The sequence below is a fragment of the Otolemur garnettii genome, unplaced genomic scaffold, assembly GCF_000181295.1.
Source record: "Otolemur garnettii isolate 467f Iridium unplaced genomic scaffold, OtoGar3 scaffold00007, whole genome shotgun sequence".
NCBI lineage: Eukaryota > Metazoa > Chordata > Mammalia > Primates > Galagidae > Otolemur > Otolemur garnettii.
This window is the reverse complement of record NW_003852402.1, coordinates 6,155,251-6,180,796: the sequence shown is the minus strand read 5'-3', so window position 1 is coordinate 6,180,796 and position 25,546 is coordinate 6,155,251. Positions and strand designations below refer to the sequence as shown.

Sequence of the window (25,546 nt, the reverse complement as noted above, 5' to 3'; positions counted from 1 at the left end):
CAGAACCAAAGGGTACCACAGGGTTTTAAGAGGAGGGTGAAATCGTCACATTTGTGCTGTAGAAAGTTCTGTTTGGCACAGAGACTGGGAAAGGCTGGGAGGAGGAGGGGTTGGAGGGAGTCTCTGATGAGTGGGCTTGAAGGGTGCTGCACGCCCTGGGGAGAAGAGCAATCCTTAGCCCAGGCAGGTGGTGAGGAGCCAGGTGCAGGGCAGAGTGCTGAGCCAAGGCCAGGCCAGCCAGAGTATGGGGAGTGGGGATGGGGTGGGTGGGGGGAGAGAGAAAAGCCTATCCTCTCAGCCCTTCAAGGTCCACAAAGTGGTAAAATAAAACCCACCATAACCATTTGCAAAGTAGGTTTTCAGATAATGAGAGGATTGTAAAGGCAAAACAAGGCCAATTACAGTGGCATTATCCTGGATTATAAAGCTTCTGAGAGGCAGGCCACACTTTCAGGCATGCCGTGCCTGGGACTTTCCAGGGGAGGCTTGGGGTCAGGATGTCCAGACCTCACAGCAGGACTCTCCAACCTCTACTGACCTGCCTCAATTTTCCCAAGGAGAGAGACCACAGGGAGGCAGGAGGACCCCCACCCCCATCCCAACACACACACCCACACAATTTTGAGAAATTGGATGTGAGTAGTGTGAGGCTGACAAGCCATCTTGAAAGGAAATTTGTGCTTCCATGAGCTTCCCAGTCTTGGCGTCATCCCATGCCTCCCCTCCATGGCCTTTTGTGCCTGCCCACCACTTTACCCCCTACCCCCTCTGGGCTGTGTGACCTTTAGCCCGGTAGCTAGCGCCTCAGGATTAAATGAGATATTCTAGATAAAGCCTGGAGGAATAGAAGCCAGTACAACCTCAGTGCCTCACGATTTGGCAGCGTCTGTTAAAACAGTGAGTTTCCACACCCTGGACCCCAGGAATCCCTTTTAGTCATTTCCTGCAGAGAAAGTTTTGCAGATGTGTCCAAGGAGGCATTTACCAGGATGTTCCCTACAGCACCTTATGTGAGGCTGAAAAATCATAAACAACTGAAAAGGCCTTCGATGGGGGCCTGATTAAATTAGGGCCCATCCGTTCCACAGAATCCTTCCCTGTAATTAGAGTCTGGCGGCTCCAATGTGCTGTCTCAGGCAGATCCCACCACGTGGGGCCGCGTGCACAAAGAGAGTGCAAACAACACCTACAGACTGGTTCCATTTGAGCTGTTCAGAAGCCCACACAAACACCGTGTATTTTCTATGTTCGCATATATGTACACAGATGCAATGAAAACAGCAGTGAAGAAAACACTCCCAGATGACCCAGCTGGTTACCTCTGGGGAGGGAATTGGGACGGAGGCTGAGAGGTGGCAGGTGCATTACAGGGAATTTTATTTTGCTGGAGTTTTAATGTTTTACCACAACATATGCCTCTGTCACCTGCATGTGTCACCTGCATATCACACACACACACAAAAAAAAACCCATGCTAACACCAAGTACAGAGAGGATGGCTTGACCCACGCTCAGTCAAGGCTCAGAGGCCATAATCATGATCAAAGGTCAAGGAAAAAAGGTGTCTTCCAGCCTCATGCTCCTGGACTCAACTTTTGAAGTCTGTATTCAGGGTTGGGGAAGCCCCTCAGGTGGGCACATGCCATTCCCCGACATTCTGAAGGGACAGAGAGAAAGCCACTCAGCCTGGCTCGGCTGAGGCAACCGCCCACCTCTCCTGGATGAGCTGTCTGCCAAGAAAACTATTGAACTACATAAAAATCCATCCCTGAAATCCCAGAGGCATCCTTCGAATGGAGCGTGGCCTTTAAATTAGAATGTGTTTAAAAAAAAAAAAAAAAAAGGAGCAGGTTTTGTCTGCAACTAGATTTCAGGTTTGTGAGGGCTGGGGCCAAAGAGCCCTGGCTACCCCAGCCCAGGCCCCACACTCACATCTTGCAATGTGAAGGGAACCCCTTGTGTTCCTATGGAAACTGCTGCCAGAATCCTCTGGAAAGTTTTGCTGAGGAGGGGCCTCCACTTCCCATACCCTCTTCAGGCTCCTGGGCTTGCTTTTCCCAGATGATTTTCTCAAGCAAGTGCTAGGAGGAGCAGGAACTCAGAAGGAGCAATTTCTGGCCATTTATGACTGAGGCCGCCCTCGCCCTTGGGAGGCAGGAGGAGGGGCTGGAGGGAGTCAGAAGCTGAAACCATATCAGATGCCTTGAGGCTCTGAGGAGGGTGGTGCTGGAAAGACCTAGGAGGGCAGAGCCAGGAGAGAGGAGTGTGCCCTAGGAGGGCAGGGCCAGAGCAGGCTAGCCTGGCAGAGGGAAGCCCTGCTGAGACCTCCTGCCCTGGGGCTTGGGGGCCGGGTCCTGCAGGGGCTGTAGGGCTGGTGTTTCCATCTGCCCTTCCTTGAAAGTCCAAGGCTCCCTCCCTGTCCCTTCCAGGCCAACACCTGCCCACCTGCTGCCTGAGCTTGCTGCTTCCCAGGCACTCCTTGTGGGGTCCCCACCTCCCCAGGAGGCCCTTCCTCCCTCAGCAGACACCCTTCTCACTGCCTGCACAGCCTGTTTCTCCTGAGGGATGAATCTCAGAGGAAACACACACCCGCTGAGCCTCTGTGTAAGCCAGGGAGTCCCCATCTGTCCTCTCTGAGAGACTCTGAGTGGTCTTGATTGTCACTGGAAACCAAGGCTCAGGGGAGCAGTGACTGGGAGGTGAAGCTGCAGTTCCTTCCCTCTCTCCCCACTGGTGTAGAGCCTTTAAGAGCTCACCTTCATGGCACCCCGTCCCCTCTCTGTGCCTCCTCCTCTCCCCTGCCCCCTGCACCCCTACCCTGAATTTATCTGCCATGCCTTATCCTGTGCCAGCTCATCTCTGCAGGGCTGGGGAACAGGTACTCAGTCTTCTTTGCTGCCCACTGAGAGTCCCAGACATTCTTCCTCCACCCTCCCTGCGTTCAGACCTCTTAGGGTCCCACCTTCCACCCTGTACCCTCTTCCTCCCCCCTGATAAAGACCTCAGCACCCAGTAGATTCCCAGCCCTGCTCTGAACCTGGCTTGGCTACCACTCTGGCAATGTCTGTGTCTACCAGAGGAGTGATGGGTTAGGGCCAAGGGTCTCATAGGCCACAGGGAGGAACTGCAACTTTATTCCAAGTGTGATGGGAACCATGCAAAGTGTTAAGAGGAGGAGGGAAAAGATTGGGCATGAGTCTTGTCAGGATCCCTCAGCTGCTTTACAGAGATGAAAGGACAGGTCCTAGGCCAGGGCACAGTGGTGATGTCCCACCAGGTTCCCTTATCACCCCTGGAAAAGGCTGATCCCCAGCAGAGGGTCTAAGGTCCGGGGGCTGAGGACAGAGAGGCCCAGGAGGTGGGAGGCAGGCCTGGTGAGGTGGCCCCTCTCGGTCTTATTGGCTTCGATTTCCTGAAGGAGGCTGGCTACATTATGCCCCCTTACCCCGACCTTTGTCCCCACCTAAGCCTGCTAGAGTCAGGAGCCTAGGAGGCAGTTGTGTACTGGGCAACATCACCGCCTGAGCAGGCATGGAGTTCATTAAAACCAGCCTCCTGGGGAGCTAGGGCCTCCCACCCAGCCTGCTAATCCCACTAAGAGCCCTCCTTGCTGTGCACTTGAAGGCTGGGGCCCAGAATCAAGCTGGAAGGCCACTGGCTATCCTATGAAGCCAGGGAAGCCCGGTGCCACTCTAACAGAGGGTGCAGAAGACTTCTTCAGAGGTCACTTTGTGCCCAGCACCCAGCCTTTCTGTGCCAATGTGGCTTGGGGGCTGGAGTCAAGGCCTGCCAGGGTCATGTGCCCTCCATGGGCATATCTGGAGCTCAGGGCAGCCCAGGAGGTGGGGAGGGAGGATCAACCTGTCCATTTCACAAATGAGCCAACAGTGGGAAGGGCCAGAGCAGGAGGCAGGAGAGAGGAGAGAGGGAGCAGAGCTTGAGAGTTGTACCACGTCTGCCTGGGGATGGGTCTCTGATCACACTGCAGGGCCACTGTGAGGGAGAATGAGGGCGAGTGGGTGCTGGATGCATCAGAAACCACTCAGAGTGGTGCTGAGGAACCACCATCCCCAGGGGCCCACGAGGGGGATCCTGCCCTCTGCCCATGGATGCCAAGCCACACAACTAGACCACCACCGAGGGAGAGGGAGGTGGCCTCAGGAGGTGGGGCTCAGTCTACAGGGCACTAGGATAGGGGCCTAAGGCAGATAGAGACAGAGAAGGACTGGAGAGGCCTCAGGTGGTAGGGTTGGGATAGGACAGATGAGGGGACTTTGGAAGGGGGCTGGGCCTTGGACTGGAGGAGGGGCAGTGAGGCCACCTAGGGAAGGCCCAGGGAGCAAAGTGGCAGGAGTGGGAGTACAGAGCCCAGGGCCCACACCTCCTCCCCATCCCTCTGCCCTGCCCCAACATGCTGGGGTCTGCCTCCTCACGGCATGCACCCGGCCCCTGCAGGTGCCCAGCCTGCCAACCACCATCAGCTGTGTCCTTCACATCCAGATTTGTCCCTAAGCCTAGCCGCACCTCTGGTAGGTTTATCTTCCTTGCCCACACACATGCCTCCCACACCAGCCCCTTGTTCCCTGCTGGTGGCTGGGTGGTTGTCCTCCACTCTCTACTTCACCAGATAAGGCCCTTCCTGGCACAGGCTGGTGCTAAGGGAGCCACCTGCACCCTTCTGCCAGGTGCAAGGGGACGAGGAAGGCTCCAGGAATAGGGGACATCCAGTCTAGCCCTCAGAGACTGAGTAGCACTTGACTGGCTGGTCAGGGGAGGAAGAGCCCTCCTAGTAGATGGAACAGCCTGGGCAAAGGCCAAAGATGCATGAAACACTCCATGGCTGGGGCTGGAGACGCAGGGCGAAGGGTGGGGGAGGTGTGGCTGGCCAAGGGCCCTGAGTGGGGCCGGAAGGGCCTTAGATGTGAGGGTGAGGTGATGGGGTGCTACTGGGAGCCTACTCCTGGGTCAGGGCAAGTCTTTGGAGGGAGGGGCTGCCCTGGGCCTCTGATCCATGGGCAGTGGGGCTCATCTAGAGGTTTTCATAGACTAGGTTGAGTTCACTGTTGTCCTCAGATCTCTGCAGATTCTCCTGGACCAAAAAAAGAGAGAGAGAGACAGACAGAAGACAGAGACAGAGAAGAGACAGAGAGAGTGATAGAGAAAGAGGGAGGAATGAGAGAGAGAAAAGAGAGGGGAAGAGAGAGCGAGGAGATAGAGGAGAGGCAGAGAGAGACGGAAAAGAACATTAGGTGGGGAAATAATGAGCTTGCATTAGTTTGGTTCTAGTCAGAGGCAACAGATCTGCCTCCTGTAAGGTTTGGGGGGATGTTGCCCTGTCCTGCAGCCTCTTCTCCCACCATGACACCCCCGTCCCTGCTGTCTGCCCTCTAGCCACACGGCCCCCCCTTTCCAGCCTCAGAACCTCCCCCCCCACTCTTCCTTCTGTCTGGGATGCCCCCCCTTTCCCTGACAGCCTCCTACTCACTGGGTCTGGGGGGTTCATCTTAGAGTCCCAGAAATTGCCCCTTAGGCCTGGACAAGACCCTCCTCAGAACCTGCCCCTCACAAGGGGGCTACAAATGCCTCTGTGTGTCCATGGTGTCAGTGACCCTGGTCTGTATTCTGAGGCTCCCAGAGGGCAGGAACATGCTAGTTCTCTTGTCTAGCTCCCCAGGGTCTGGCATGGGGCTGGAACTGCCTGAGAGGGCCCAGATGTCCTCAGGGCTCCCAGCATGGGGAGGTCTATCTCAGGACTGCGTATAGAAGGGACTTTGAGAGCAGGAGATTCCACAAACAGTGCCAGCCTGGGCCAGAGAGGGCCAAGTGCCAGCCCCTGCACTCCCTGATGGTTCCTCCAAGGTGCCCACGATCTCCTGGAAAGGCTGCACAACACCTTGAACTTCATAGTGTTCAAAGCTCTGGTGCAACTGATGCGATTCGCTCTGGGAGTAATTTGAATTCAGGGGTAATTGGTACTGCGGGAAAACATTGCTTATCCACTTTACAGATGAGCAAATGGAGGTTTAGGAGAGAATGTGTGACTAAGTAATATGCCTGAGGTCCTACCATGACAATAACAGAGCCCTCCCCAGGCCAGCGAGCTGACATCAGCTCACACTTGAACTCCTGACTTTAGCCAACCCCAGCTGGGGCATCTAGATGCCTAAACACCCGCCATTGGAGACAAGTGCCCATGGTAGTTACAGTTGCTCCTACTGCTTGGACAACTATGGGGTCCTGAGTGGCCCTCTCAGCACAACCTTCTATCTGATGGGTGCTGTTAGACTCCTCAGTTTATAGACAAGGCGACTCAGACACAGAGAAGTCAGGCACTTTGGCTGGGGCTGCACTGCTGCTAAAGGATAGAGCAGGAATTCAAACCTAAGGAGAGGGCTGAGATTCAGATGACAAGAGAGTAGGAAGTTATGAGAAGCCAAGATTGGTGTCCCCAAGCCCAGGGCTTGTATCCCAGCCCCTGCATACCTGGGTGAGAAGGCCCTGGGTGGTGGGCAGGCTGCCATCCTCACTCTCCAGGCAGGCGTAGACCTCGGTCTCTCGGCGTTGCAGGGCCTGCAAGAAACAGGGGGCCAGGTCAGAGGCAAGTATTCTGGGGGCAGTCCCCAGACTCCTTGGCTGGCATCCCAGCCAGCCTGTCACACACTCCAGAGCCCAGGGGAGAATGGAGCCCTGGAGGGCAAAGCCAGGCCATACCTTTGCACCTGCAGCTCCTTCCTCAGCTACTTCACCCCTATCCCTGCCTATATAGGGCTCTCAAGAAGAAGGGTCTAGGCATAGTCCTTCTGCCCCTGCCTACAGGGATGCTGGTAGCCAGCAACCCTTACATGACACTTGTGATCATTACTTCAATAGGACGCCCTCTCGACATCTGCCCTCACTCCTCTGGCTCAAAACTCCTGTCCCTGTAAGGGTCCCACTCTCCCACCCTCATCCTCTAGGTTTCCCCTGATCCCCACCCCAGCCTTTGCTCACAGATGACTTAGGTACCCCCTGGGGTCACACTCCTTGCCCATTAAGCCTGTGACCTGCTGGGGGATTCTGGAACCCAGCCCTGGCTCTCTGCATACCGTCTTCCCCTCCCCCTATAGATCATTTTCCTTTCATCTTCCTCAGCGCTACCCCTCTGGGCCACCTCCGTGTTCTTGTCATTCCCCAAACGCTCCTGGAGGTCCCGTGTTCCCATCTCCCACTCTCTGACCATAGCCCCAGCACTGTTCAAATTCCATCCTGAGGCAGCTGAGGGAGTGAGACTTAGCCTCCTTGGGCTTATATGTGCCAGATAATCCATCTGAGCCCACAAGATACTCCTGAGCCCTCTGTCACGGGAGATGAAATATGCTTCACTGAAACCCTGGCCTCTGCGGCTCCCTGCATTGGGACAGGTCAGAGTCCTGCTCCCCAGCAGCCCCCTCAAGACTAGAAGCCCCTTGAGGGCAGAGATGGTGCCTGGTTTTTCTCTGATTTCTGGCCCTACAGCTGAGCTTGGCATGAAGGGAGAGGTACCAGATGGGCTATGGTGAGGGGCTCCTCACCCACTTGCCTGTGTCCTCGGGCCACACTCATACTAGGCCCAGCTACAAGAGGCCTGACCAGAGGACCTGAAGATGCTAGAAAGAACCATACTTTGAAGTCAGACAAGACTAGGTTCAACTTGTGGTTCTGACACCTGTCAGCAGCAGGCAACCCCCTAAAAACAAATGAAAACAAACAAATAACAAAAAAGAAAAAAAAAACTCTGTGCCTCAGTTTACCCATCTGTAAAATGGAAATAATTATATCTATCTTAGAGGCTCTATGAATGATTAAATGAGATATTGTGCATAAAAGGCCCTGCACACCATCAGGCAAATAATGGGTGCTTAATAAGCAGCTGTTAAATGATCATCAAGGAGGGGTAATGTTTGCTTCCCCTACTCACGCTGTGGTCATAGCCTGGACCTCCTCAGAACTTGCTGGGCTCCAGATCACAGCCCACCAGCAGCCTAAGCAAGAGGCAGAAGCCTTTCCTTCCCGTGTACAAGTGTACGTGTCATATGGATGCCGGCTGGTTGCCAAGGAGGCGGTTTCCCTGGCAACAGGCAAGCAGGGGTTGCTGAGGCAGGCTGGAGAGACAGGTGGTGCTCAGAGACAGGAGGAGGGCGGAGAGATGGGAGGGAAGGAGGAAGAGAGGCGCCAAAAGGCAGCTGGGCATGAAAATCCATGTAATAAACCATTTGGCGCTTGGGAGACCCTCACTTCAAGGTCATCAGCCATGGGGATGATGTAGTGGCCCTGGGGACAAGTTCAAGGGGTCTCTGAGCTAGAAACAGGCTAGGTCTTGGGAAAAGGGCTTCCACTCCTTTCCAGTAGGAAAGGGAGCAGGGTCACCCCAAAGAGAAGCCCTATATCCAGTGGAAGGAAACTTCCAAGGCCTGCTCTGGCCTGTGAGTCTTTATGCCTTGAGTATCAGCTGCCCCAGCAAGCCTGTCACAGGAGATGGGGTATGCTCCTGAGAAGCCCTGTGTGTCCCACTTTCTGTCCTCCCAGGCTTGCACCCCTCCAAGTTCAGACAGATCTGAGAGCCTCTCCAAGCTGGACATTTCTGGTCTCAGAGAGAAGGGAGGGAAATGGCCTCTTTGTATGCATCTAGGCAGGAGAGCAGATCTGAGATCCCATAGCGGTTCCTTCTCCTTCCTACTCAGCTCAGATGGGTGATCTGGCACACATAAGCCCAGGGAGGCCAAGGGTGTCAGATCCAGGGAAGGAGAGTGCCCTAGGACCCTCTAACCCACAGCAGGCTAGAGGGGCAGCCAGACAGCAGGCAGCGCAGGGGCAGCTGCTTGGCTGAGGGCAGGGCTGCTGTGGAGGTGGCCACCAATTAGCAGCTGCTGAGTGAAGCCTTTGACAAGTCGTGACCTGCTGGGCTGCATTTGTATTCAGGGTGTGACCCAGTCACCAGGCTGTGAAATGCAGTGTGAAGCCTTGTCAACAGGACACCCTCAGAGCCTCTGAACCAGCTCCTCTTGTCCTTTCTTGGTGACAAAGGGGACAGCTTCCCTCAGGTGCCTGCTGGGGAAAAACTGACCACATAGGCATCTGGATGAGCCACCTGTAGGGTTGGGCTGGGCTGGGTGACATGGGGATTATACTGGGACTGGGGCCAGGGCCAGGGCCAGGGCTGTGTCACTATGGTTAATTGTCTGGGACACAGGCCCTCTAGGCCCTCTGCTTATTGCTGCACCATGGTCAGTGATGCTGGCCTGAAAGGTCATTAACCTGGCAGAGGTGTGAAGTTAATGCCAAGGCCTTCCTTTGAGAAGGCAGAGGCCAGAGCTGAAGTTGGCTGCCTTGGGCTTGAACCTGATCTGACGGTCCTGGGCACTGGGGTGATGGGTGAGATCTGGGTTGATTTGTTCAGAAATGAGCTCTTAGTGGAGAAGGAGCACTCCAGTTCCAGCCCGAGCACTGGCAGTGGGGACCCTCTGAAGGCTTTTCTGAGTCGTGTGTTACAAATGTCTCTTGGGCTACAGGGGACTGATTGGGAGGAACCCTAGGCTGAGTATGAGGACACCCGCTGGGCCAGGTACAATCACAATGCTGATACCCCAGATTTGCCATGGGGTGTCTCTTCTGTCCCCTCTGCCCCATATTGGGTCCTATGGAACCCCAGACACCTTGGAAGGCAAGACACCTCTGCCCATCTATATAGCGGTCGACCATTGAGCACCTACTATATGCTGGGCACTGGGCTGGTGTGAGGTGGGAAGGAGGCTGGAGACTGACAAGAAGCCCATAAGGCTGCCAGGAGGGCACTAGAACAACATCAAAGGAAGACACAGAGGCTGGGTTGCAAGGTGGAGTGGAGAGGCTGCAATTCTAAAAGGGAAGTGAGGAAAGGTCCCATCTGAGCAGAGGGCTGAGGGAGCTGCCAGCATGCAGGCCCCGTGGGGCATGCCTGGTGTGCTTCTGTGCAGACAGAGCATGTGAGGATGCTGGCTTTGACCCTGAATGAGATGGCTTTGACCTCCTGTAGGACCATGATGGCCACAAGAATTACTTCTCAGACTCTGCTTCCAGGGATCGGAATCCATCAAGGGATAGGACTGACCCACCATTGGGCTCTGAACACCATCTCTACATTTGTACGGAGACCACTTGCCTCTGCCCTGGTGCTCCAGACAGCCCCACTATGTGTGACTCACGTCACTGAGTGCCAGTCTAGGGTGCATGTCCTTGGCCTTCCTTCCTACAGGATCAGGCCTGTGTGCAGCAGGACTGCCCTCCTCGTCTTCCCCAGCCCCTCCCCATCTTCTCTCACAGAGGATTTCTAATAAACTTACTGCTCATTTAATCCCATCTTGTCTGCTTCTTGGAGGACCCAGGGATGACCAAGAGCTCTGAGCAGAGGGCATGATTTGTTGATGGTTTAATAGGATCCCCATGGCTGCTGCCAGGTGGCAAACAGACCATAGGGGCAAGGATGAAAATAGGCCAGCTGCCTAGGGACTGGCTGAAGGACCCCAGGCATGACATGCGAGTTGCTCCCACCAGCATTAGCACCAGGCAGTGAAGACAGTTGGATTCTGGATATGTTCCGTAGCAAATCAGAGATGGGCAGTGATTGAAGGCAAGAAGGAAAGGACAACACCAATGTTTTCAGCCTGAGTAGCTGGGAGGATGGGGGGTGACTGTGGGAGGAGGCACCTAGGTGGGCAAAGAATTGGGTTTGGTTTGAGAGTGATGCCACTTAGACACCCCAGCAGAGTTGATGCTGGTGCTTAGAGCACCTGTCTAGGCTAGAGATATAAAACTGGGAGGAATCAGGATATACATGGTCTTCAGAACCTTGAGGCTGAACGATATCACCCAGGGAGGGATGTGGAGATAAAACAGCAGAGGTCCCAGGCTCTAGTGCCTCTTCCAATGTGAAGAGGTGGGGGATACGCTGGTCCCTAGGAGGAATGAGTGAGGGGACTGAGGTGGCAACGAGTCAAGGAAGATCAGGCGAGTGGACTGTTTCAGAAGCAAGTGAAGAACGTGTGTCAGGAGGAGGGAGAACTCAGTGGTGTCAGCTGCTGCTGCTGATTTGTCGGGAAGATAAGGGCAAAGAACTGCCCATGGGTTTAACAAGGTGGCATAAATGTGACCTAGAGAAGGAAAGCCCTGCTGGAGAGCAAGGCTGCAAGCCTAACAGAGAAGGTCAGAGAGGAGAGGGAAAGAGGAACTGAAGGTGAAAATTTTGACAAGTCTGGAGTTCTATTTCAAAGAGTTGTGGAGAAAGGGCAAGGAGCTGGAGGTGGCTGGCGGTACAAGGAGAGGAATTTAAGATGGAAGGAATCACAGCATGTTTGTGAATGCAATATTGTCTTGTTAGCCCCATTTTGCAGATTATGGAACCAAGACTCAGAAAGTAGCAGAACCAGTGAGCAAAAGAACCAGGAGGCTTTGATCACTAATTTGTGTGACCCACCCCAAATCCGTGCTCTTAATAGGTCAAAGTTCTAACAATAAATTGAAATAGTGTATCTTTTTTCATGTCATAATAGATCATGAACACTTTCCCACATGAATAAAGAGGAAGAATTAACATAATTAAAAGGAGAAATAGACAAATAGATAGTCATAATGGTAGATGTTAACTTCTTTTAACAACTGATAAAATAGACCACAATAAATCAGTAAGGATCAAAAAAGCATATGGAATGTTTTAACAATACGATCAACAAACTTCGACTAATTGACATATATAGAACACTCATTCAACCAGATACCATAAAAGTTCTTTCCAAGTGCACACGGAATAGAACCTGAGCCATAAACCAAGTCTCAAAAGATTTAAAAGGATTAATATCATTCAGAATATATTTTCTGATCACAGTGGAATTAGCTAGAAATAAAAAACAAGACATAATCAGAAGATAATCAAACATTAAGCAAAATAGATTCATTCAAACAACCAATAGGAGAAATTCTCAATGGAGATTTTAAACTGAAAGATAATGAAAATATGACATATCAAAACTTGTGGGCTGGCTCAGCACCTGGAGCTCAGCGGCTAGGGTGCCAGCCAGATACACCAGAGCTGGCAGGTTGGAACCCAGCCTGGGCCTGCCAAACAATGACAACTACAACCAAAAAATAGCCGGGCATTGTGGCAGGTGCCTGTAGTCTCAGCTACTTGGGAGGCTGAGACAAGAGAATCTCTTAAGTCTAAGAGTTTGAGGTTGCTGTGAGCTGTGATGCCACAGCTCTCTACTGAGGGTGACATAGTGAGACTCTGACTCAGAAACAAAACAAACGGCTTGGTGCCTGTGGCTCAAGTGGCTAAGGTGTCAGCCACATACACCTAAGGTGGCGGGTTCGAATCCAGCCCGGCTCACCAAACAACAATGACAGCTGCAACTGCCAAAAAAAAATAGCCAGGTGTTGTGGCGGGCGCCTGTGGTCCCAGCTACTTGGGAGGCGGAGGCAGGAGACTTGCTTGAGCCCAGGAGTTGGAGGTTGCTGTGAGCTGTGCCACGGCACTCTACCCAGGGGGACAGCTTGAGGATCTGTCTCAAAAAAAAAACCAAACAAACAACAACAACAAAAAACACTCATGGGATGCAGCTAAAGTAATACTTAAAGGGAAGTTTATAGCCTTAAATGCACAAATTAGAAAAGAAGAAAGATTAGAAACTAAGTGTCCATCCAAGAACATATAAAATCTTTCCTGGAGGTTGGGAACAAGACAAGAATGTCTTCTGTCCCCACTCCTATTGTCCATCATATTGGAGGTCAGCAGTAAGACAAAACAGAAAAAAAAAAAAAAAAGAAGTGGAAGGTGTGAGCATAGGAAAAGAAGAAATAAAAATTCCATTATTTATAGATGACATGACTGGGTTCATAGAAAATTCAAAGGCATTAACAGTGACACTATCAGAATGAGTGAATTCAGCAAGGTCATGCTACATAAAGCCAATATATGAAAATCGATCATACCAGCAATAGAAATTTAGAAAATAAAATAAAAACAGGGACAACACCTTATAAAGAGGATCCGATGATAGTGGGTGTAAAGTCCTATCACAGTGCCTGGCACGTATTAGGTGCTCCACAAATGGTTCTCCACCTATCATTATTGTTAATGGCATTCTTCTCTACCTACGTCTAACCCCACTTGTAGACCCTTGTCTTGGGGCTCAGCAAAGTCCCATGTCCTCCCATCACATCTCCTGTCTGGTTCTCAAGTCTCTCCCAGTTACCTCATAACCCTGCAGGCAGCCGAGTCTCTTTATCATACTCCAGAGAAGTCAGCCTGAGTCTTAGAGGATTCTGAACCCAGATGAGAAGGAAGCTCCATCCAAAAGAGCTCTTCCATTAAAGATAAAGGATGTGGTCCACATGGAAAGACGTCCATGAGATAGTCATGGAAAAAAACAGCTGTCCCACTCCAATTTTTTTCTTTAAAACAAGGACATATGAGTATGTGTGCAGATCCCCTTATGTGTGTGTGTGTATTATATATATATATATTTTTTTTTTTTTTTGAGACAGAGTCTTACTCTGTCACCCTAGGTAGAGTTTCATGGTGCCACCATAGCTCACAGCAACCTCAAACTCTTTAGCTTGAGCAATCCTCTTTTTTTTTTTTTTTTTTTTTTTTTTGTGATGGAGTCTCATTTTGTCACCCTTGGTAGAGTGTCATAGCTCATACAACCTCAAACTCTTGGGCTCAAGTGATCCTCTTGCCTCAACCTCCCAAGTAACTGGGACTACAGGTGCCCATCACAACATCTGGCTACTTTTTCCACGTTTAGTAGAGATGGGAGTCTCATTCTTGCTCAGGATGGTCTTGAACTGCTGAACTCAGGTGATCTACCCATTACAGGATGTTGAGATTATGGGCATGAGCCACTGCACCCGGCTTGAGCAATTCTCTTGCCTCAGCCTCCCAAGTAGCTGGGACTACAGGCATGTGTCATAACACCCAGCTATCCTTGCATGCATTTACAGAAAAAATAAACCAGGTAAGAATAGAAATTAATGTTACTAATATTTGTCCTGGAAGAAGATGGAATTAGGATGCTGGTTATTTTCTTCATATACCACAGGTCTGTGTGTTTGTGTATGTGTGTGTGTGCAGAAACAAAGCAGCAGGGATGGGAGAACAGAGAGAGAGAGATGTCTTCATTGAAGAGCTGATCAGACTTCCTCATAGAGAAAAGCAGAGATGAGACTGGGTGCTGGAAGAGAATAGAGACTGTGGGGATGTCTGGAGTCACGTGTGCCCAGCAGCAGCTGGTGGGAACCCTCTGGGGTGGGGAGGCTGAGACCCTTTGAGAACTGTCATATTCCACTAGGAACTATGGGCGCTGCCTCCCGAGCCATTCCCTTGGTCTCACTGACACCCGCCCACACCATCTTCAGCAGACACAGCCATATTCTGAACCTCTGTGTGGGGTTTTGTAACCTTGGAGGAAGGACCTGAATTTGTGAGTGGGTCCAGGTGGTGGGGACGGAGACAGTAGCGGCAGATACAGGCAGAATCCTAGTGCACCCAGATGTGGAGTAGGAAGCCTAGCCTGGTGGCCCTAGGTCTCATGGGACTGAGAGCCCAGCTAATACTGGTGGCATTTTTAAAACTTTCTCTACAATGAACATATGTCATTTATAGAACTAAAGGAAACATGACTGAAAAAGAGCTGTCCTCGCCCTCCTTAGCCCAGGGACAGGGAGGAGTGGCCACATGCTGGCTGGGTGGGGCGGGCCACGGTGGCTAAGCCTTCTGGCCCCACGCACAGTGGCCACCTTCCAATAATTATGATGACCATTATGGAAAATGCTCAGGATACAACAGGGTGTGGAACAAACAAGGCCCCCAACTCATGTCTCTGCTGTGATTGGAATTGACATAAAATGATGTCTGGGCTACCCTTGGTGTGTTGAGGGCGTGGGATGTGCCTGAACTTTTCCTCTTTTTGTGATTTTTGGTTGCTGTTTCTTGTACAATAAAAAGAGGAAGAAGTTGGGGAGCTGGTCACTGTCAGTGGCCAGATAAAGAATTTTAGTCATTCATCCCCATCTTCTGGCCTCTCTACCTCTGTTCCAGAAGAGAAGGGCTGTGCCAAGGAAGGGAACAGGTGGCCCCTGACCTCTGTATGCTGTCCAGGAGCCCTGCACGTGTAATCTCTTTCCACCTTCATAGAAATCCCACCAGGAAGGAATTGCTGTCCCTATGTTTACAGATGAGGAACCTGAGGCTCAGAGAGGTCACATGGCTGGTGTAAGACTCAACCAGGGTATTAGACCCAGCACCAGGCCTGAGAGAGGAAGGCACCCAGGCCTTGGGACTCACCGTGTAGACGGACTCTGTTGGAGGCTGCTTGGGGCTTCCAGCAGATCCTGGATCTGAGCACTTCTTGGTGGGGTGCCACCCAGGAAGCCGCATCTGTTTTTGCAGGGAGAAAGGAGTTGGGGTGGGGAGGAGCAGCCCCCCCCATCTTCTTCCCCTGACACACCCACCAGGGGAAATCATGGCAGATTGTCAGGAGTCCATACAGAAATTAATCACTCAGCACCTTCCACCCAGCCTCTCCTGGGAAATGCAGCAAATCTCTCCAAGCCCCACATCAAAGCACTCACTTGTGCACCTGGAGGCATTGGAAATGAAAAAGACCCACAGCATTATCCATGGACAGAGTACCTGGCCCAGGAGAGGCCGGAGCTGCAGGGCCTGTGGCCAATACAGCAGGGACCCAGAGACATAGCCGACTGCTATCAGTGGGGCCTGAGCAGGCACCAGCCAGGCCCAGCATCCAGTCCCACTGTGATCTCACTGGCTCTGGCCTCAAGCAAGCTATTTCCCCTGTCTGGGCCTCTATTTCTGCAGCAATAATCATCCTTGGGTGAGATTATCACAGGATCTAAGGAGGGGGTAAGTGGGTAGGTGCTTGGCACTGCAGCGGCACTTGGGAGGCTTTCTGTCAACTGATACACACTCATCCAATACCCATTAGCTAGGCAGCATGAAGGCATTGCCCCTGCCCTCCTGGAGTTCAGGGCCCTAGAGAGAGACAGACGAAGCTATCAAAAGGTTTTACGTTCACTGACCACACCTCTGGCATGTGAGCAGGAGGCGATGCCCACTGGGTAGGAAGTGATAGTGCAGGTGAGATCCTGAGATAAGTTCACCCAGCAAGCAAGGGAAGAGGGGGCTCCAGGCAGAGGGACGAGCTGCGCCGAGGCCTGAAGATGGCAAGGCCTTTTAAGACGGTCAGCATGGCAAAAGAGAGGTGAGCCTGCCTGAGAGGGGTTGGGACGGCCCCACATTTACAGTGACGGGTGGATGGAGGACAACATCTGAGAGCTTCAGAAAGCTCATGCTGGCTGCTATAACGGTGGCTATGGAGGCTGGGCGGGCAGAGGGAGGCGGCCCGGACCTCCCCCCTCATCCCAGCACCACGCTGCCAACAGTGGAGCACCAGCAGCCTCATCTCGGGGCAGGAACTAATTAAAAACCCTGGCTGCCTGCCAATCCCAGCCCATTTACTCTGGGATTAGCTCTGAGAGCCACTTAACTCGCAGGCAGAAGCTGCAGTCATCCAGAGGCAGCACAATGATGGCCCAGAACACAGGTCAGGTCAGGCTCTGAGCACCTGCCCAGCTTTCTCTCATGCAGCCTTCCATGAACCTGCAGCTGAGTCTTCATATCGTCTCTGCCCTGCATGTGAGGGGCATAGGCTCAGAGAGGGAGAGTGACTTGCCAAGCAGTCAGAAAGTGGCAGAGGCAGGATTTGAACCCAGGTCTGTGTTTCACCAAGATACCAACCAGAGCTGGAGTCTCTGCTTTTCTGTTCTGTTAGGACATGTAGGTCTCACAGAAACAGTTAGGGAGGTTGATGTCTGTATAGCACTTAATAGTTTACAGAAGACTCTGGGGCTTGTCCTTTTTTTCATTTAATTCCCATAATGGCCTAGGGAGGTGTGGAACGCCCTTCTAGCAGAGAGGGTACTGAATTTTGTGTAGCTAATAAAGGACTGTGCAGGGATCAAACTCAAAGGCCCTTCCTTGGATCCAGTGCCACCTCTCCTGCATCATTTGCTTCTAGACGGCACCGTCAGAGTCTGTGGCCCCCTCTAGGGCACCTTGATGCCTCCTCTTGTTGAGATACCTGGAGTCCTGCTGCCTCCCCCTTGCCGAGCCAGCCGGCCTGAATGCTGCCAAGCAGAAGGATATGGGCTCCCAGTAGTGGCTCTCCCAGGAGGCTGACCTAGGACAGCTCTTTGGATCTGGACCACTGGGCTAGGAAATATGGTCCCTGGAGCTTCAGTTCGGTAGACAAGCCTTACCAGCTCTCCTACGTGCCAGGGGCCAGGCCTAGGCTGGGCACCGAACACCCTGTGGTGAGTGAGACCAAATCTTGGTCCCGGGGCTCTCTTACTGAGACTGGAGGGGTCACCAGGGAGGTAAGTGTCACTGTGGGATAGTGGGAAGGAGCCTCTAGTCTGTAGGGGGCTGGCACAGACTTCTCAGGCCACCTTGCATTGTTTCCTGAAGATAAGACCCAGGCATTGGGAACAGCGCATGGAATAGCTCAGGGGCAAAAGTGTCCAGATGTGTCAAGGACTGTCAGATGAAAAGGGAAGGAGATGAGCTGGGAGGTGGTGCAGGCAGGACCACAAAAGCCCACGGAGTCCTCACTCCGAAGGCAGCCGGGCTGCCAGGTCAGGAAAGGGGTCAGATTCGAATTTTATAAAAAGGCTCCCTCAGGCCTGGCACGGCAGCTCATGCCCGTAATCCTAGCACTCTTGAAGTCCAAAGCCATTGGATCCCTTGAGCTCAGGAGTTGAAGGCCAGCCTAAGCAAGAGCAAGAACCTGTCTCTGCCGGCCAGGAGCGACAGCTCATGCCTGTAATCCCAGCACTCTCAGAGGCGGAGGCAGATGGATTGCCTGAGCTCATGGGTTTGAGACCAGCCTGAGTAAAAGCGAGACCCCCGTCTCTATAAATAGCTGGGCATTGGGGTGGGTGCCTGTAGTGCCAGCTACTTGAGAGGTGAGGCAAGAGGTTCACTTGAGCCCAAGAGTTTGAGGTTGCTGTGAGCTATGATGCTACAGCACTCTACCAAGGGTTACAAAGTAAGACTCTGTCTCAAAAAAAAAAAAAAAAGACCCTGTCTCTACTAAAAATAGAAAAATTAGCCAGGTGTTGTGGAAGGTGCCTATAGTCCCTGCTACTCAGGAGGCTAAGGCAGGAGGATTGCTTCAGCCCCAGAGTTTGAGGTTGCTATAAGCTAGGCTGACACCATGGCACTCAAGCCTGAGCAACAGAATGAGACTCTGCCTCTAAATAAAATCCCCTAGTACCCAAAAGTAACAAAGACCCTGCAGGACGGGCTGACTGTGCTGCTGTGGTAGTCCCTCCCCGGGGTGCTGCCCACATCCTTGCTGCCCCAGCCCCTTGCTGAGGCAGCCCCCCTACCTCTTCTGTTCTTGCCACCCTCTGGCTCCCAGTGTCCCTGGGGGTGTGAACTTGGTGCCCTTCCTTCCTGGCCTGTTCCGGCCTCAGGGAGGCAGTGCCCTTTCTCCAGACAGCCCAGTGGGGTCTTGGACTCTGCTCCATCCTCACTGTTTTCCAAACTGCCAAGTCTGGATTTGGGTCCAGCCTCTGCCGCTTCTGGGTTAGTAGCATCCAGCTTTGATTCATTTATTCGCTGCCACCGCAGGTTCTCCCAGAGTCCTCTGTGCCTGGAGGGAACCTTTTCCTCCTGCCCCCTACAGGCCATCAGGCAGCATCCACAGGGTCTACATCATGGATTTGGACCCAGTTCTGGGGAGCTCCCTGGGGCTGCTTTAGCCATGCTAACGCCGCCGCAGTTGCTCCTGCCTTCCCAGCTCTCTCCCTTCAAGTCAGGCTTTGCCTTCAGCCCATCCTCCCCCCTGCCCTATACAGGGCGGGGCAGTGGGAAGTCCCTCCTGTGTGTCAGGCACCCACCTGGTGCTCTCCTGCCACCTCACCTGTCAGAGCTATCCTTATCCCCATTCCTGGAAGAGGAAACTGAGCCTCAGAAAGGGTTGGAGCGTGACAAGAGGGCTTGTTTGCCACGCTGTCGCCGCTTAGCCCAGTGCCTGGCACAAACTAGAGGCCTGACAGACATTCTTGGAAGGCTGGGCAGGGAGGTGAGAGGAGGTGGAGGAGGAAGGCAGGAGGTCCTGAGGCTGTCCAGGGGAGAAGCAGCTTGGGACTGTGGCCATAGCCACGGCTCCCAGGCTTGTCCCTTCCCTCACTGCCACTGAGATCCCATTGCTACAATCCCATCTCTATAGGGAGGGCACTGAGGTCACACAGCAAAGGAGGGGCGCGGGCTCCATCCAGGCTGTCCCTCGTGCCTATGGAGGACACTGGTGCAGGTCACTCACGTAAGCCTGAGTGGGGGGGTCCACATGGGATGAGTCCTTCAACATCTGTGCCTGAGGCCCAGTTTCTGTGTCCCTGTCCCCGTTTCCTGTGCCTTGTGGCAGCTCAGTAGATGTTCACTGAGTCGTGAACAAATCAAGACCTACCCTACTTGTTTGTCATCGTCACGGGAAAAGCAGAGGACAGGGAGGAGGAAATATATTGAGGGCAAGAGTGAGGGGGAAGCAGGAAGAGAGCCGGGTTTGCTGAAGGAGGGAGGTGGCCCAGTGTCCAGTGGCCTCCATCCTAACCCTGCGTTCCCAGAGCTCTCCCCTTCTTGGGTCTTCCCTCCTGTTTACCTCGTCCCTGTGGCTGGGCTGGAGGTGGGAACAGGGACCTACTGAGGGCACAGGGCCCTCCTAGTGGTGCCCAGCACCTGTGGCTCACTTCACTCTGCAGCTCGCCCACAGGGCAAGACCAAAGCAGCATGAGTCATGCCAGGGCTACTGCTGTGCCCCGAGGGTGTGGCTCCAGGTCAGGAGAGGAACCAGCATAGAGACTGAGGCCCTTTCCAGACACTGGGTTGCAGAAGGCAGGAATTGGAGTGCCTGAGGCTCCTGGGGTGACAAGAGACCCAACTGACATTCTTCTAGCATCTGGTGCCTTCCCTGGAATAGCAATTACATCTCCAGCCTTAAGACGAGCATAAGAAACCGAGGCCTGGGTTTGAGCCCAAGGCCTGCGATGCAGGGCTCAGATAAGCTCCAACCTTCAGTGTCCCCACCCACTCTCCAGGCCACACTCGCAGGACACCCACCATCAGGCTGCCATGAGAGCAAACAGAAGAGATGTATAAGCCAAGAGCTCCAGCAGACTGCCCCTGCTGACTCCTCCCTGTCCCTTGGCCCCACCTTCAGCCCCTGCCTCCCCACCCTGCTCCAGGCCTGGCACCTCTGTCTGGACCATTGCAGTAGCTGCTTACCAGGTCTCCCTCACCCCACCACAGCCTGCCCCTCTCCCCCACCTCACTTAGAGTAAGAGCCAAAGTCCTTCCTGTGCCATCACCTGGCCTCATCTCCCTCCCTCTCTCCACCTTCTGTGACACGCCAGTCATGTGGGCCCCCTGAAGCTTCTGCCTCAGAGCCCTGCATCTGCCATTCCCTGGCTGGGTGTGATGTCCACCTGCTTCCGGCCTCCTTCATTCTGGGTGCTGTGTGGGGAGACCCTCCATGACCCCCCTTTTTTTTAAGAGATAAGGAGAGCCTCTCCAGAGTAGCTAGGACAACAGTTGTGCACCACCATACTGGGCTAAGTTTTTTACCTTTTGTAGAACGGGGTCTAAGTGCTCTTAGGCCCTGGTGCAGTGAGCCGTGAGGGACACCTGTGTGCAGCTCCTCTGCCCCTGGGGAGGCTTTCCCAAGCTGTAGTGTGTGGGGAGGGGGCCACAATGCTGTGTGTATTCATCCCGTACCTTCTTCCAGAGCAGCAGAGCAGTGACCAGGACACTCAGGGTGGTCAGGAGGCCAGTAAAGGCAAAGAGCAGGGCCTTCCGGGGACTAGATGGGGGCTCTCGATACCCTGTGTCTATGAGGGGCAGGGAGCAGAGGGGTGAGTCACCAGAAGCTGGGGCACATCCCACTCCACCAACCCCCAGACCCCCAAGCCCCTATGTTCTCCTTTACCAGGACCCCATTCACAAGACTCCCCACCACCACTAGACGCCCCAGAGCCCTGCTGTGGGTCCTCATTGCTCCTCCTGCTCTGCTAAGCCTCCTTTTAATGTTTACTGCCATGATTCTCTTTGAGGGCAAGGACCACATTATTTGCTCATTTGGGGCCTCTTCCCCACTGGCCTCGCTGAGGGTCACCTGTGTGACCCTGGGCGAGCCATTTTAGCCCTTGGGCCTCTTCTTTTCCCTGTGTAAATATTGATAACATGAGCAGGTCGGTGGCAGGGCTTGTGCTGGGACTAATAGGGGGCTGCCCTGGGGTAGGTGGGAGCACAGTCCTCCCTCTACTGAGCCCTTGCTCCCCCAACCCCCCATCCATCCATCTGACTGGTAAAACTTCTGGAGTGCCCACCATGTGCCAGGAACTGCCTATTGCCAGATACCAGCCCTTACATGCATGATCTCATCCATCCACAAAAGGCCTGGAAAGGCAGAGAATTGCCACAAAGTTGAGGTCCAAGATTAGAGCTGGGCAGGTAGCAGGACTGGGGCTTCAACCCAGGTCTGTGGGGTTCGAAAGCCTCCAGCCCATTCCCATGGGAATGGCAGAGCCAGGTCAGAGAATCATGGCCTTAATGATGGGCTTATTCTTAAGTTTTGGGGTCATCACTCTTTTAAGTATGTCATAAAAACTAAAAGTCTGTCCCTAGAAAGATGTGTGCAAGCCAAGTGTTTACTTGAGCATCCCTAGCTCTGCAGAAGCCCAGGCAGGGGCTCCCAGGGATGCTCCGTGGTGCTTTGCCAAAACTGAAGCCAAGGCCAGCCACCCTCTGCCTCAGATTTTGCTCCAGCCTCTGCCAGTTAAACCTCTGGGTCCTTTGCAGGGAAAGAGCAACAGAGGAAGCCTCACCTCTGACCAGGATGAAGGTGCCATCACCGCTCACTGTGGAGTGTGGCCAGTGGACAGAGCAGTAGTAGGTGCCAGTGGCTGATGAGTCCTCCAGCGCAGGGGTGACCTCGCACTTCAAGGTGGAGGTCTGGTTCACTGTGCCTGAGCTAGGCGTGCAGCCAGTCTGCTTTTCAGAGCTCCGCTGGCCCTGGAGATCTTCGTGAAAGTAGTTGACCACGAAGTCTTTGAATTCTGGGGTGTATGGGTAGGTGATGATACAGTTGAAGGACACAGCCCTATTGGCCAGGGAGACCACAATGGGAGGGCCAGTGTAGGTCACTGACTGTCCTCCTGCAGGAGAAACAAAGGGAGAAACAGGTCACAGGAGGCTGCCTTGATCCCACCTGCTTGCTGGTGACTGAGACTTGCATCTCCTATGCACTCATCTGTGCAGAGGCGGCTCACACTTCCTATACACTCACCGTGCACAGGGTGGGCTCACGCTTTCTGTACACTCACTGTGCTCAGGGCCGGATCATACTTCTTGTACACTCACTGTGCACAGGGGCAGTTCATACTTCCTATACACTCACTGTGCACAGGGTGGGCTCATACTTTCTGTACACTCACTGTGCACAGGGGCAGTTCACACTTCCTATACACTCACTGTGCTCAGGGCCAGATCATACTTCTTGTACACTCACTGTGCACAGGGGCAGTTCACACTTCCTATACACTCACTGTGCACAGGGTGGGCTCACATTTTCTATACACTCACTGTGCACCGGGGCAGTTCACACTTCCTATACACTCACTGTGCTCAGGGCTGGATCATACTTCTTGTACACTCACTGTGCACAGGGGCAGTTCACACTTCCTATACACTCACTGTGCTCAGGGCCGGATCACACTTCCTCTACACTCACTGTGCTCAGGGCCAGATCACACTTCCTCTACACTCACTGTGCTCAGGGCCGGATCACACTTCTTGTACACTTACTGTGCACAGGGGCAGTTTACACTTCCTATATGCTCACTGTGCACAGGGTGGGCTCACACTTCCTATACACTCACTGTGCTCAGGGCGGGCTCACACTTCCTGTACACTCACTGTGCTCAGGGCTGGCTCACACTTCCTGTACACTCACTGTGCTCAGGGCCAGATCACACTTCTCATACACTCACTGTGCACAGGGCAGACTCATACTTCCTATACACTCACTGTGCTCAGGGCCAGCTCACACTTCCTATACACTCACTGTGCTCAGGGCCAGCTCACACTTCCTGTACACTCACAGTGCTCAGGGGCGGCTCACCCTTCCTGTACCCTGTGTGCAAGGGCAGCTCACATTTCTTGTACACTCACTATGCGCAGGGGCAGCTCACACTCTTTGTACACTCGCTGTGAGCAGGGGCAGTTCACACTTCTCATGTACCCACCATGCACAGACGTTGTGCCAAGCACTTGACACACACAGCTCCACCTCCCCTAATACACCCTGAGGCCTGTTTTACAAAGAAGAAGAGTCTGAGGGTCAGGGAGGTCAAGCCCCTAGCTCCCACACCTTGACAGGTATGGGGCTGAACTACACCCCTGCCCAGGGCTGGGAAACACCAGAACCCGCCCTCCCAACCACTCTGCTTCCCAAGGGCCAGGAGGCTGCCTTGGATGAAAGCTGATGAGGGATGAGAAGGAGGAGGCCAGATAGCAAAATAAAGACACCCGAGCGCTTCCTGGCAGTCAGTGGACAGAGCAGGAGGCAGGCCTGCCCACGGTTCTCTGGTTAAGGGGGAGACAATGTAGGCAGTGGGAGGGACAAAACTTTCCTGGAATCCGAGCTTGGAGGGGATTTGCCAAGCTTTTATGTAGTACAACAAGCAGTGTCTGAGAGCAGTTTTCCAGCACCACAGAGGTGCTCCACATGTGGCCATTTCGGCTGTGACCGTGATGTTCAACCACCATGAAAGAGCAGCTCTTCTTTTTTTTTTTTTTTTTTGAGACAGTCTCACTTTGTCGCCCTCTGTAGAATGATGTTACATCATCGCTCACAGTAACCTCAAACTCCTGGACTTAAGCAATTCTCTTGCCTCAGCCTCCAAAGTAGCTGAGACTACAGGCACCTGTCACAACGCCAGGCTATTTTTTGTTGTAGTTGTCATTGTTATTTACCAGGCCCAGGCCAGGTTCAAACCTAACAGCCCTGGTAAATATGGCCGGCACCCTAACCGCCGAGCTATGGGTGCCGAGCAGACAGAGCAGTTGTGCAGGACCCCTGCTCATTCCCTCTACCCATGAAAGATACCTAGAAAACAGTTGAATCCCCCCAATCATGCAGCAGCAGCCCTGCCTGGCTGGGCCTCTGACCCCTGCAGTAGGCTTCTGGGTCGGGTCAGCCCCCAGACTGGAGCTGCACGAGGCCCCAGCTTCAGTGTTCCTTCCTCTCTAGGCCCTTCCTTCTCCAGCCCCCAAGCACCAGACAGTTCTAAATTGAGGTCGGCAGCAGGCAGCCAAGAACATGCGGGCCGGGTTGTTAATCGGTAGAAGATTGGCGTTTGAATGCTCAGAAGGAGCCGCAAGATTTATTTTGTAGGGGAAAGTGAGGCGCGGGCCTCCTGCCCAGGGTGTGGGCTGGCATGGGGCCAGGCTGGTCTCTGCCCAGATCTCTACAGCTCAGCTCCGAGCCCTAGCCCTAGGAAGGGGTTCCCCAGGGAGGCCAGGCGTTCTGGAAGATGCACAGGGAGGGACAGAGATGGCCCTTCCCACCGGTTCATCCTTGAAGTCCCAGCCACACAGGTGTTTTGAACTTGCTGTGGAGCCACTGAAGAGCCACCTCCTCCCTTGAAGAACTAAAGGCACTCACAGTCCCAGAAAATTGACTGGCACATCTGGCTGCCACAGTGGTCGGCTTTGTTGTGATGGTTGTGACAATAGCCGGTCACTTGAGAATGCCCACTGAGCTGGCACCTTGTCCCCTGTCCAGGGCAACCAACCCTCTGGTGGGTGGAGCAGGCGGGGATTTTAGCCTGTACCGTGTAGCTCTCGACTCTATTGCAGGCTTGTTATTGTTTAGCAATAATAATATATCAGTTTTGTCATAAAACAGGAGCGTTGATTCAGGGCAGAGGTTTATCTGAGATGTGGCAAGCAGGGTATGGGTGCCAAGGTAAGGGTATTACATGACTCGCCCCCCCCCACAAGGGCCCTGGGCCAGAAGGACAAGAGGCAAGAGGAGTGGGATGAAGCAGGAATGACTGAGAGCACTGCTCCCCGCCCAGGACCAGCACAGCATGCGCAGGCTGTTCCCACCAGCCCCGCGGCCCCCTTGACCTCAGCTGCACCTGGCCAGCTCCTATCTAGTGCTTCAGACTTGGCTTGGGAGCCGCTGACCAGCTTTTATCTGCATCCTCCCGTTTGGTTCTCACAAAACAGCTGGGCAAAGGCGCCAGCTGGTGTTTCCCTGTGGGGAGCAGGGTTGGAACCTGACCCAAACCACCAGGATGGCGACTGTGCCAAAGCTGCCCCTCATCCCCGGGGCTTCCTGCTCATCCTCACGGTGTCTCTAGGAGGATAGACACACTGCCAGGGCCACAAAGCCACCTTCCTGTTTGTCCT

General features: G+C 53.4%; 1 protein-coding gene across 1 annotated transcript in view; it reads right to left on the bottom strand.

Annotated features, from left to right (window-relative positions):
• Window positions 1–4,870: 4,870 nt before the first annotated feature.
• The window catches only part of NFAM1 (NFAT activating protein with ITAM motif 1), a 33,302-nt gene continuing 12,626 nt past the window's right edge, over window positions 4,871–25,546 (bottom strand). Inside the window, exons 2-6 of the mRNA XM_023509439.1 lie at window positions 21,955–22,284; window positions 20,846–20,958; window positions 15,335–15,427; window positions 6,484–6,570; window positions 4,871–5,089 (exon numbers count right to left, since the gene is read on the bottom strand). Of these exons, the coding sequence (XP_023365207.1) occupies window positions 5,030–5,089; window positions 6,484–6,570; window positions 15,335–15,427; window positions 20,846–20,958; window positions 21,955–22,284 (683 nt within the window). The 3' untranslated portion in view covers window positions 4,871–5,029. The remainder of the gene's footprint in view (window positions 5,090–6,483; window positions 6,571–15,334; window positions 15,428–20,845; window positions 20,959–21,954; window positions 22,285–25,546) is intronic.